Source organism: Giraffa tippelskirchi, chromosome 5 (genome assembly GCF_054371585.1).
Source record: "Giraffa tippelskirchi isolate mGirTip1 chromosome 5, T2T-mGirTip1v1.2.pri, whole genome shotgun sequence".
Lineage (NCBI taxonomy): Eukaryota > Metazoa > Chordata > Mammalia > Artiodactyla > Giraffidae > Giraffa > Giraffa tippelskirchi.
In genome coordinates, this window is record NC_137279.1 from 98,570 (window position 1) to 111,618 (window position 13,049).

Genomic DNA, 13,049 nt, shown 5'->3' on the forward strand with positions numbered 1-13,049 from the left:
TGTTTATCCTGTGTCTCATCAGAATTTGGTTAATTGCACCCTTTTGCCCTGAATAATGCTGTACTCATCACATGGAGTTCTTGCCAAAACTGGATTTGACAAGGTAGGGCACAAGTGGGCCTAGAAGAAAGTCCGGGAGCATGACTACAGTCTGGTGGAGCCGAGATTCCAGTTGAGGACACTGGAAGGAAACACCGAGCCTGAGGACAACCCGCCCACTTGAGGATCCAGGCATAGGAGGCCTTGCCTGAAAACAAGCAAAAAAAAACGACCAAGATGCGCCTGCGCGCTGGAGGCTTCTTGACAGACACGCCCCCAGAGTAGCCAATCCCCGAGCGGTTGGGTGGGGCCTCCATCGCGCTCCGCACCGTCCGGGCGCCTATTGGCCAGACTGCCTCGGTCGCAACGCCGATTGGTCGCTCGTGCCTGACAGGGTACAGGCCGGCTGCTCGCCCTTCACTTCGCCTCAGCGCGGGAGGACTGGACGTCGCCGAGCTACTAGCGCGCCCCAGGCCGGGTTGGGCAACGCCTCAGGACAGCTGGTAGACTGTCGGGAACACACCCTGAACAAACCTCATAAACCTTTAGCCTGACGGCTTCAAATTCCAGGGTGGGAGGCCCCAAATCCCGTCAGCTTTGAGGAATTTGAGTCCTAACCTGAAGGAAGCTTGCGTCTCGTCAGCTTCAGAGACTACAAGTCCCTTCACCCGCAGAAACACCGAATCCCCTAGTGCTGCGACCCTCAAATACCTAGAGTGACCCCAGTTCCCCTCAGCCTGAGGCACCCTAAAAATAGCACCGCAGAGAGACCAAATTTCCTTAACCTCGGATACCTTGAATACCTCAGCCTGGGAGCTCTTAAAACTCTTCCTCCTCAAGACCCCAACTGTCATGCCTGTTGGAGACCTAAAGCGCCTTAATAAGAAACCCCCGATTTCCTCAGCCTCAAAGATCCCAAGTTCTCTCACCCTGCGCATTCTACATCAGCCAAAAGATCCCCAGTCCCCTCTGTCTGAAGAGCCCACTTCCTTCAGCCCGTGTGACCCAGCTCTCCTCAAGCCAAGTGACCTGTCCCTTAGACGTAGAACCCACGTTATGCCCAGATTTTTCTGAGTCTCCAGGCGGAGGTCCTCAAAACCCTTCTTGGAGAAATATTCCCTCTCCTGCACTGAAACAGAGCCCTGATTTCAGCCTGACCCCAGTCCAGCAGTTAGGGGCTTCCAGGTCTCCTCAGGACTCCCTCCGTCACCCACAGACACGTCCCTCCCAGTGCCTTTCCTCGGAGGGGCTGAACTGCAGGGGAACCATAGAAACCAAATCTAGTTCACATTAGGCTGGTCTGTCATAGCTGGTCAGGATCCGTCCATCCCACCAATACCCTCACCCCGACTCTCCCCTCACCTTCCTGCCCTGGACACTCCACCTAAGGAAGACAGACCAGGCTCTGGACAGTGGTCTGGGCTATCTCAGCACCTTCTTCTTCCACAGGCACCTTGGCCTTGAGCACTCCAATGGCCATGAGGCCGAACAGGTCTCCAGAGGAGAGCACTGAGGGAGATGCCGGGAGAACAGAGTGGAAGCCCACGGTGAGAGGCAGAGGCGGCAAAGCTGGGCTCTAAGCCAGCTCTATAGGAAGGACACGGCGCTGGTCCCTGAAGGACCACAGACTGCTTGCCTGGGCAGCTGAGTGAACTTCTCTGTGACCATACACAGGATGGGAATGCCTGGTCTTGTCTGCGATGGTGGGGTGGAGTGGGACAAAACAGGACACTAGCATCATCAACTGCTCTGTGTCCAGGGAGAGTTAGGAAAATGTTCAGTGTTTGTTCAGTTAAGCAGGACACAGTTGGGAAGGAAAGTCTTCATCCCTGCCTCACAGAGACCATCCAGTAGCTTCAGGCTACTCCCTGCACAAAAGGTGGAGGAAAAGGCCCAGCTCTAAGTTCTGACTTATATTAGTAAATTACTGATGAAATCTATTATTTTCCTTAGGCCAAAGATGCTTTCAAAGACATCTCTGTATACTTCTCCAAGGAAGAATGGGAAGAGATGGGAGAATGGGAAAAAATTCGATATATGAATGTGAAAAGGAACTACGAAGCACTGATTGCTATAGGTAACAGGAAGTGCTGGGTGCCTGTAAGCCTGGGAAACATGAAACAGGTCTTCACCCTCAGTGTTCACTTGGCCCTCTCTTAGACGGCTTCATTTGCTCACAGTTGCCTTTTGTGTGGAGACTAACCTGGAGGAAATTTTTATTGTTTTGTACCAAAGGGAGGTTGACCCTGCAGCGCAGAGCTCACCTCTTGCCTTGTTCTAGATTCTCCCAGCTCATCCTACTGATTTCCTTGACTTTGTGACACTTTCCATTGCTTCTGTGCTTTGTTCCTCCTTCTTAGAACAAATATTTTGCTTCTTTCCAGGTTTCAGAGCCACTCGACCAGCTTTCATGCATCACCGCAGGAAGGTCATGACACTGCCCCAGGTAGATGACACTGAGGATTCTGATGAAGAATGGACACCAAGGAAGCAAGGTGAGGGGCCAGGAGGTTTTAGCGGTGTCTTCCTGAAAACTACATCTCAGCCGCTAGCAAAGAAAACATAATTTTCAGCATTCTGTAGTGGTTGTGGCTGAATATTGACATAAGCCTGAATGGAGGTGAAGGTATAGGTTTTCCAGTATAATTCTCAAAAGTTTGTTTAAAATTTATCATCCTTTTTAAAAAGAATTATTTTTGCTAAACATTCTTAATGAATGGCAGTTAAAGAAACCTTAGAAATAAATTCACCAAAGAGATTTAATATTAACCTCATAATTGATTATTGAATTAAATCTCTTAGAAGAGGAAATGATTAACATGTTATGTCAAGATACATTATTTATGTATGTATATAACACAACACATGATCTTCTTACCCTAAGGTGAAACTAATTCTTTGTTTTAATTCTGGGAAAGGGTTTGAGAGAACTATTTATTCTCCCTGATCTTTCCCACATTTCACTGACCAGAGACAGCATCAGGTAAATAAAATGAAGTGCACTCATTATACAATAGAAGTGAGCAGCTCATTTCCTCTTCTGCTGCTCAGTTTAGAAGAGTTAATCTTGCTAGACTGGAGAAAACAATTTAGATAGTTCTATAATTCTCCATCTATGAATTTCTGTTCTCCCAGATTTTTAAAAATTATTTATTTAGTTTTGGCTGCACTGGATCTTCGTGGCTGTGCACAGGCTTTCTCTGGTTGCAGTGAGTGGCTTCTCATTGCAGAGCACATACAGGCTCGGTAGTTTGTGACACTGTGCCCTCTGCATCGGCAGGGAAATTCTCATCCACTATGTCACCCGGGAAGTCCCTCTGTTCCCTTAGGTTATTAAAACTAGTGAAAGGGATATGAAAAACAAACATTTGGTTGTCTGCAAAGGTTTTGACATGAAGAGAGATTCTTCATAGGGAATACATATGCCACGGTTCACCATACCTCTGCACATCTTTATTTACCTTAACAATTTCTGAGTGTATGGTACACTCTTGCTAATTATGTACACATTAGTGTTAGTGGCCATAGTGTTAATCACTCCGTCGTGTCCAACTCTTTGCGTACCCATGGACTGTAGCCCGCTAGGCTCCTCTGTCCATGGGATTCTCCAGGCAAGAATACTGGAATGGGTTGCCATTTCCTACTCCGGGTGATCTTCCCAACCCAGGGATCGAACCGCGTCTGTTGCATCGCCTGCATTGCAGGCGGATTCTTTACCGCTGAGCCACCGGGGATATATATACACATTGCTGTACAACAAATCTGTAGAACTTTTCCATCTTATGTGACTGAAGCCCTAACCCACTGAGGAACAATTCTCCAATCCTTCCTCCTCATAGCCCTTGGCAACCATGTTATATTTTCTGTTTCCATGGATTTGATTAATTTAGATACCTCATAGAAGTGGAATCAGGCAATATTTGTCTTTTTTGGATTGATTCATTTTACTTAGCATATCATCAAGACCCATCCCTGATGTAGCATATGACAGAATTCTTTTTTAAGGCTTAAAAACATTCCATTGTGTGCATGTGTATATAACAGATATAAGATATATCTTATATATAATCTTTGTTTATCCACCAGTGAACATTTAGATTGCTTCCACATCTCATCAACTGGGAATAATGCTGCAATGACCATAGATGTGCACACTATTTATTGAAGATCTTGTTTTCAATTTTTTATGGAAATATACTCTTGAGTTCGAGTGCTAGATCATACAGCAGTTCTACTTTTCTGAGGAAACTCCATACTGTTTTCTATGAAGGTTGCAACATCTTACATTTCCAACAATAGTGTATAAGGGTTCTAATTTTTCCATATCCTTACCAAACTTGCTATTGTCTTCTTATTCATATTGCCCATCACAGAAGGTTTCAATTTGTATTTCCCTATTGATTAGTAATATTGAGCATCTTTTCATATGTTTGTTGGCCATTTGTGTATCTTCTTTGGAGAAATGTCTATTTAATTCTGTCTCCCACTGTATTAGTCAGCTCAGACTGCCATAACAAAACAGACTGCATGCCTTAAACAGCAGAAATTTGTTTTCTTACAATGCTGGAGCATGGAAGTTTGATATCAGGGTTCCATCATGGTCAATCAGGTTCTCTTTCTGACTTATAGGAAGGCTTCATATTGGTGTATGCTTATTAACCCCTTATCAGATACATATTTTACAAATATTTTCTACCGTCCTTTAGGTGGCCTTTTCACTCTGTTCACTGTGTCCTTTGCTGCACAGAGGTTTTCAGATTAATGTAATCTCATATGTCTATTTTTACTTCATTACTAATACTTGTGCACTTGGTACCATATCTAAGAAATCATTGCTGATTCAGTGTCATGAAGCTTCACCCTTGTTTTCCTCTAAGAGTCTTATCAAGTCTTGCATTTAGGTCTTTAATCCATTCTGAGTTGATTTTTCTTCATGATGTAAGATCTTCGTTATTTTGCGTATGGATATTTTGTTTCCCCAGCACCATTCGTTATAGGGATTAAACTTTCCCCATTGTCTTGACACCCTTGATGAAGATCATTAGACCATGTATCCAAGAGTGTCAGTCAGTTCAGTCTCTCAGTCGTGTCCAACTCTTTGCGACCCCATGAATCGCAGCACGCCAGACCTCCCTGTCCATCACCAACTCCCGGAGTTTACCCAAACCCATGTCCTTCGAGTCGGTGATGCCATCCAACCATCTCATCCTCTGTCGTCCCCTTCTCCTCCTGCCCTCAATCCTTCCCAGCATTAGGGTCTTTTCCAATGAGTCAACTCCTTGCATGAGGTGGCCAAAGTATTGGAGTTTCAGCTTCAACATCAGTCCTTCCAATGAACACCCAGGACTGATCTCCTTTAGGATGGACTGGTTGGATCTCCTTGCAGTCCAAGGGACTCTCAAGAGTCTTCTCCAACACCACAGTTCAAAAGCATCAATTCTGCGGTGCTCGGCTTTCTTTATAGTCCAACTCTCACATCCATACATGACCACTGGAAAAACCATAGCCTTGACTAGACGGACCTTTGTTGGCAAAGTAATGTCTCTGCTTTTAAAGATGCTATCTAGGTTGGCCATAACCTTCCTTCCAAGGAGTAAGCGTCTTTTAATTTCATGGCTGCAATCACCATCAGCAGTGATTTTGGAGCCCCAAAATATAAAGTCTGACACTGTTTCTACTGTTTCCCCATCTATTTCCCATGAAGTGATGGGACCAGATGCCATGATCTTAGTTTTCTGAATGTTGAGCTTTAAGCCAACTTTTTCACTCTCCTCTTTCACTTTCATCAAGAGGCTCTTTAGTTCTTCTTCGCTTTCTGCCATAAGGGTGGTGTCATCTGCATATCTGAGGTTATTGATATTTCTCCCAGCAATCTTGATTCCAACTTGTGTTTCTTCCATCCCAGTGTTTCTCATGATGCACTCTGCATATAAGTTAAATAAGCAGGGTGACAATATACAGCCTTGACATACTCCTTTTCCTATTTGGAACCAGTCTGTTGTTCCATGTCCAGTTCTAGCTGTTGCTTCCTGACCTGCATACAGGTTTCTCAAGAGACAGGTCAGATATCTGGTATTCCCATCTCTTTCAGAATTTTCCACAGTTTATTGTGATCCACACAGTCAAAAGCTTTGGCATAGTGAATAAAGAAGAAATAGAAGTTTTTCTGGAACTCTCTCGCTTTTTCAATGATCCAGCAGATGTTGGCAATTTGATCTCTGTTTCCTCTGCCTTTTCTAAAACCAGCTTGAACATCTGGAAGTTCACGGTTCACGTATTGTTGAAGCCTGGCTTGATTTCTGTTTATTTCTGGCTGTCTATTCTGTTCCATTGATTGACATGTCTGTCTTTATGCCAACGGGCTTCCTCAGTGGCTCAGCAGGTGAAGAATCTGCCTTCAGTTCAGGAGACACAGGAGATGCAGGTTCAATCAATGGGTTAAGAAGAGCCCCTGGAGACGGAAATGGAAACCCCGTCCAGTAGTCTTGTCTGAGAAATCCCCTGGACAGAGGAGCCTGGTGGACTACAGTCCCAAAGGTCACAAAGAGTCAACATGACTGAGTGACTGAGCACACACTTTATGCCAAAACTACACTCTTTTGGTTCCTGTACTTTTGTAATATGTTCTGAAATCAGAGGCCTCCAGCTTTGCTGTTCTTTCTAAGATTGTTTTGCCTATTTGGGGTCCTCTGAGATTCGGTATTAACTGTAGGATGGATTTTCTATATCAGAAAAAAATTCCATTGGGATTTTAATAGGAATTGCATTGAATCTTTAACTTGCTTTGGGTAGTATGAACAGCTTAATAATATTAAGTCTCCAAATCCATAAACATGAGATGCCTTTCTATTTACTTGTGTCAGATTCCTTTCAGCAATACTTTTGTAGTTTTCAATGTATAAGTCTTTCATCTCCTTAAGTTTACTCCCAATTATTTCATTCTTTTTGATGCTATTATAAATAAGATTATTGGGACTTCTCTGGTGGTCCAGAGGCTAAGACTCCACACTCCCAATGCAGAGAACTTGGGTTCAGTCCCTGGTCAGGGAACTAGATCCCACATGCTGCACGAAGACCTGGCACAAATAAATAAATAAAAATAAATATTTTTAAAAATTTAAATTTAGATCTTGAATATAGTTTTAAAAAAATCAAAAATAAATAGGATTGTTTTCTTATGTTCCTTTTTTGAATGGTCATTGTTCATGCATGGAAAGATATTTGAATGTTGATTTTGTACTGTGTGCAACTTTCTCTGCGGGTTTTTTTTTGTGTGTGGCATTTTAAAGATTTTTCTATACATAAAATCATGTCCTCTGTGAACAGACATAATTTTACTTCTTTCTTTCCAAATTGAAGCCTTTTGTTTCCTTTTCTAACCTAATGCCCTGGCTAGAACTTCTAACATTATGGTGAATAGAAATGCTGAGAATGGGCACCCTTGCCTTTTTTTCTGGGTCTTAGAGAAGTTTTCAGCTTTTCACTGATGACTATGATGTTAGAGGTATACTCTTCATATATGACCTTTATTATATTCCAGTCACTTCCTTCTATTTCTACTTTGTTGAGTATTTTTGTCATGAAAGGCTAGTTAATTTATTAGATACTTTATGGACATCAGATGAGGCACAGATGAAGTTTCATATATTTTTTTAATTTTAAGAAAATTATGTAATGCTCCCAGTGGAAGCATAGGAGTTGATGATACAGAAATCATTTTCCATTCCTCCTTTGGTAATCCTTGTCCTTGTCACTCTCTGGCTCAGAATTATGTGTCCTCAATTAGAATGCCCAGAGTTCGGAAACATTTACCAACCGAAACACTGATTCTCATCATTTTTTAGGTAAACCTTCTAGGATGGCCTTCAGAGTGGGGCACAGTAAACACCAGAAGGTGAGTATTTCCCAAATCCTGTTGCCAAAATATCCTCCTCATGAACCCAGTCACAGGTGAGGATAGGAGAAAACACAGAGCTCCTGGAGCCTGCTGCCTTCCTGTCCTGAGTCTTTAGCACTGTGTCTGATATCATCACCATCTTTACAGTTAGTAAGAACAGCAACAATAGTAGGCTGTCCTATTGTTTCATTATTTTCACAATATTTAAGACTTTAAGCATTTTATGTGAATAAACTTACTTAAACCTTAAAACAATCCTACAGTACCTATACGTAGGTATATAGCTATCACCATTATCGATCACAAAACTGAGGTAAAAAAATGATTTATTATATGCCTGAGATCACAGTATCACTGGTAGTGCAATCTAATCCAAAGCACTTTTTCTAAACTCCTTACAAAATGATTACAACTTACATAGTTTTATGAAGTTTATTCATACATCTTTATATCATTCATCTGAGAGATGTTTTCAACCTCAGTTCTTTTGTGCTGTGCTAGGGAGGGATATGCTAAGACATCGACTAAGGGAAGCTTAAGGACATGCTGGGCAGCTTGTAGAGTGGACGGTCCAGGATGAAGGTGACAGGATCCCTACCTCAGAGCCTCCCACTCCAATAAGAGGAAGCAACTCGCAACCCTGACAAGCTTCAGGTTTATGACTGAAAAGCAACAAATAAGAAAATAACTGAAGGACTTTCACATAGGTTACCCACTTTTGAGTAGAAACTCATCATCTGGGCATCACTTCAAATGCTCGTTCTTGCAGGAGGAAGTCACAAGTCCTGCCCCTGAGCTCTGATTAGGCAACTCTCCTGTTTGGGATCATTTGTTTAGCCTGCCCAGTGTTGTGAGCTGTGAGAGCCTGGCCCATACCCGTTAATTCTCAGAAGACCAGGCCCAGCTCAAAGCCCCCGAGGGCCCCCTGAATGTTTTGTGAATGAGTGACTCCACATTTAAACATTCACCTAGGAGTGAGACGGTCAAAGAATGCTAAACATAGTATCTGTGAGCTAGACTTCAAATATAGAGGCAGTTGAAGGGATAAATTGATGGCAGGGATGTACGCTCACATTCATACTGTACTAAATAGCTCACACAACGATTTGTTGAAATGTTATTAAATTTCATGTCCACTGTAACATTAAGAATTAGCATGTATACCAATTTATGGATCAGGAAACTGAGGAGAACCAGCTAGTCATACAGTCTTGTTCAAGCAGAATTGATAAGGCTAGCTACTTTAATTCCAAACGTTGTCTCTAGGACATGGCAACCTGCAACTTTCAGCTCGTTTTCTTTATTGTCTAAATGTGTTTCTGCCGATCATCTTTTCTCTTCTCAATCTCACTCCTTTGTCACCTTATTTTCCAGATGTGTTTTGTTCCCTCTGTAATTTCCCATACTTCCTCATCCATCAAAGGTCCACTAATTAATAGAAAACCCCTTGGATTTCTCTATGAGCACTTACCCTCTTCTTTCCCTGACCTCCAGCTATTCTCCCTGCCTTGCTCTCACTTTTATGCAGAAAGTTGAAGGGAAAGAACCTTAAGATATGAATTCTAGTTTTGTTTCACTACCCACTTAGGTCCTTATTTTACACTCCTGTGTTCAGAAGCCCCCCTCCACCAGGTATTTCCAAGAATTGTCAAAGTATTAACTAAAGTCATGCATGTGACAACACTTCATAAAGTCCTAAAGAACTAAAGAAATGCATGTTGTCTTTTACTCACGTGGAAGGGAATGTCCAAGGCACCATTAAGTAAGAAATCTAGTTTGAAGGAATTGCCGAGAGCAGCAAAATTGCTGAAGACAAGTGGCTCCAAGCAGGCTCAGAAACCGGTGCCCCCTCCCAGAAAAGCAAGGACCGCTGGACAGCACCCCAGACAAAAAGTCGGTAAGAGAAAATTTGGGGAGTTCCTCTAATTAGTTCTCTAATCCCTGTAGAAAAGCTAATAAGTATGGCCTGGGTGTGTGGCGTGGACTTTGGGTAGGCTTGGGTTTAAGCTGGACTGATCTGAGACATGAAGTTAGCAATGGGGCCTTGGGAAAATCTTATACATTTTCTGAGGTCCTGATTGCTCATCTGTAAAGTGAAGATAAGGATACATAACTCATACAGTGTTTGAAAGCATTACATTAAATGCAAAAGTGCTGACACTTTTTTGAACTAAAAGTAGTTCAGGAAATCCAGCTGTGATGATAGGGACCATGCTTTGTTAGTGTTTATGCCCAGAACTCTGCTCAATGCCTTACGTGTCATGTCAACGCCTTAACATATATTTTCTGAGTAGATGTGTCAGTGAACTATTTCCTAAGTAAGAAGGTTGGGAAGTTAAACCTACTAACGGGAAGTTCAGGAAGCTTACAATGAACTGGGCATCTGTGGTCAGTGTGGAGCCCCAGTCTCCTGAACCAGTAGTTAAAGGGAGAGGAAACAAAGGATAGAGAAGGGACTTCCTGGCGGTTAAGTGGTTCAGACTCCACGCTGCCACTGCAGGAGGCGGGGGTTCCATTCCTGGTCGGGGAACTAAGATCCCACAAACCATGCAGCGTGGCCAAGAAATAAATAATGTAACCTTAAAACATAAAATTACAAAAGTAAAAGTTTTAAAAATACATGTAAAAATACATGTAAACAAGTTTTAACAAAGTATATAGATGGACATGTAGGAGATCTCACACTTTGTGATAAAACAGGGACTAACTCTCCAGACCCCACCAGCCTTTCTTAGCTTCTGTTCTCCATCTTAGAACTCAGAAGAAAGGAGACTGGAGATTTACTCACACCTGCTCTAACCACCCCCCTGTGCTGCCTCCCATATGCAGAGAGCTCCAGGCCAGGCACCCCTAACTTAACAGACCCTTTCCCCTCACAGGGAGCTGCTCAGGAGATTCCACTTAAGTCATCAGTCTTATCTCTCAGTAGGGTAAAGTACCTGTGGCCACTGTAACATGACTTTTCAGATACTTACACGCAGGGAAAGGTCCCTGCAGATCCACCTCTATCAGGAGAGATGCTGCTTCTGATGCTGCTGGAAGGTCCCTAGTCTGAGTGATATATAGAAAAGGCCCTTGACACAAGCTTCCTAGATTTCTCTAGATGTAGAGAATAAGAATGGAATGGAAAAGTGGACTGTAAAGACACACTTGATGGGAGACAAATCATGCGCTGTCAACACTTAGATGATTAGTAGGCAGGCCTTACCATGGCAAACCAGCTACCTGACCAAAAGCTTCCTCTTTCAGCAGAACCGAGGCCCAAGATCCACCCATGTGCCTCCTGCTCTCTGGCCTTCTCCAGTCAGAAATTCCTCAGCCAGCACATCCAACACAATCACCCCTCTCAGACACTCCTGAGACCATCTGAAAGAGACCACCTCCAAGCAGAGGATCCCTGCCCAGGCAATCAAAATCAGCAGCAGCGATATTCCGATCCACACAGCCCGAGTGACAAACCTGAGGGTCGCGAGGCCAAAGAAAGGCCCCAACCTTTGCTGAAAAGCATAAGTCTGAAGAGGATTTCAAGGGCCTCTTCCTACTCACCCAGAGGACAAATAGGGGGTTCTGGGGTGCATGAGAGAATGACAGAAGAGCCCAGCACAAGCCAGAAACTGAATCCAGAGGACACAGGCAAATTATTCTTGGGGGCAGGGGTCTCAGGGATTATGAGAGTCAAGTACGGAGAGTGTGGGCAGGTCTCCACGGATAGGTCAAGTCTCATCACACACGAGAGGACACACACAGGGGAGAAGCCCTGTGTTTGCGGGGAGTGTGGGCGAAGCTTCAGTCGGAAGTCCAATCTCATCAGACACCAGAGGACACACACAGGGGAGAAGCCCTATGTGTGCAGGGAGTGTGGGCGAAGCTTCAGTCGGAAGTCAGTCCTCATCAGACACCAGAGGACACACACAGGGGAGAAGCCCTATGTGTGCGGGGAGTGTGGGCGAAGCTTCAGTGATAAGTCAGTCCTCATCACACACCAGAGGACACACACAGGGGAGAAGCCCTGTGTTTGCGGGGAGTGTGGGCGAAGCTTCAGTCGGAAGTCCAATCTCATCAGACACCAGAGGACACACACAGGGGAGAAGCCCTATGTGTGCAGGGAGTGTGGGCGAAGCTTCAGTCGGAAGTCAGTCCTCATCAGACACCAGAGGACACACACAGGGGAGAAGCCCTATGTGTGCAGGGAGTGTGGGCGAAGCTTCAGTCGGAAGTCCAATCTCATCAGACACCAGAGGACACACACAGGGGAGAATCCCTATGTGTGCGGGGAGTGTGGGCGAAGCTTCAGTGTTAAGTCAGTCCTCATCACACACCAGAGGACACACACAGGGGAGAAGCCCTATGTTTGCGGGGAGTGTGGGCGAAGCTTCCATTGGAAGTCCCTCCTCATCAGACACCAGAGGACACACACAGGGGAGAAGCCCTATATTTGCAGGGAGTGTGAGTGAGTCATGACTAACAAACCACATCTTAGCCACAGGAGGATTACTGCAGCCACCCCATGCCTCAGCTCTAAGGGAGCCTCAGAGGAGGTCTCTGACCCGTTACTGTCCCCAAGAGTATGAGGAGAGACTTCCCAGGTGGTCCAGTGGCCGAGACTCCAATGCAGAGACCCATGTTCAATACCTGATTGGGGAACTGGCTCCCACATGCTGCAACTAAGACACAGCACAGCCAAATAAATAAATATGTAAATAAATATTTGAAGGAAAGAGTGTGATAAGCACAGAATTAGTTGATTAAATAGACCTTTATGACACTTTCACTTTATGACACTTTCATGACAGGAAAGGAGGTAGATAAACAGCAGAGGGTTTCTTAAGTGTTCTGGAGATGTTCATGCCAATTGCCTTCGTGGTTTTTTGTACTCCTCTTCTAATAAATTTTGTCTCCAAACAAATCTGAAGCCCAGACTACCTACTTATTCCCCGCGTATTACTGAGAGCAGTGGGGTCCAGTGGTAGCTGAACCCCTGGGAAGGCATAATTCTGGAGCCAACTCAGTTAGGCCACTGGACAGTCAGTTCCTGGGTCCAGGGAGAGGAATCTAGGGTTTGAGACAGACTCACCAGAGAAGAGAACTCCCTGGCCTCCTGGGAAGTGTGGCC

General features: G+C 44.2%; 1 protein-coding gene across 4 annotated transcripts; it reads left to right on the forward strand.

The window, feature by feature from the left end:
• Positions 1 to 333: 333 nt before the first annotated feature.
• LOC145504606 (histone-lysine N-methyltransferase PRDM9-like) lies at positions 334 to 12,842 on the forward strand. 4 transcript variants are annotated; one of them, XM_081485742.1, is made up of 8 exons: positions 334 to 542; positions 1,489 to 1,586; positions 1,993 to 2,116; positions 2,424 to 2,534; positions 7,884 to 7,933; positions 9,677 to 9,833; positions 11,186 to 11,893; positions 12,063 to 12,842. In XM_081485742.1, the coding sequence occupies exons 2-8, from the start codon at positions 1,512 to 1,514 to the stop codon at positions 12,395 to 12,397; spliced, it is 1,560 nt and encodes a 519-aa protein (XP_081341868.1). In that variant the 5' UTR covers positions 334 to 542; positions 1,489 to 1,511; the 3' UTR covers positions 12,398 to 12,842. The 4 variants fall into 4 exon arrangements, with proteins under 4 accessions (XP_081341868.1, XP_081341869.1, XP_081341866.1 ...); XM_081485743.1 differs by having other exon boundaries at positions 11,186 to 11,792; positions 12,042 to 12,842; XM_081485740.1 differs by having other exon boundaries at positions 11,186 to 12,842.
• Positions 12,843 to 13,049: the final 207 nt, after the last annotated feature.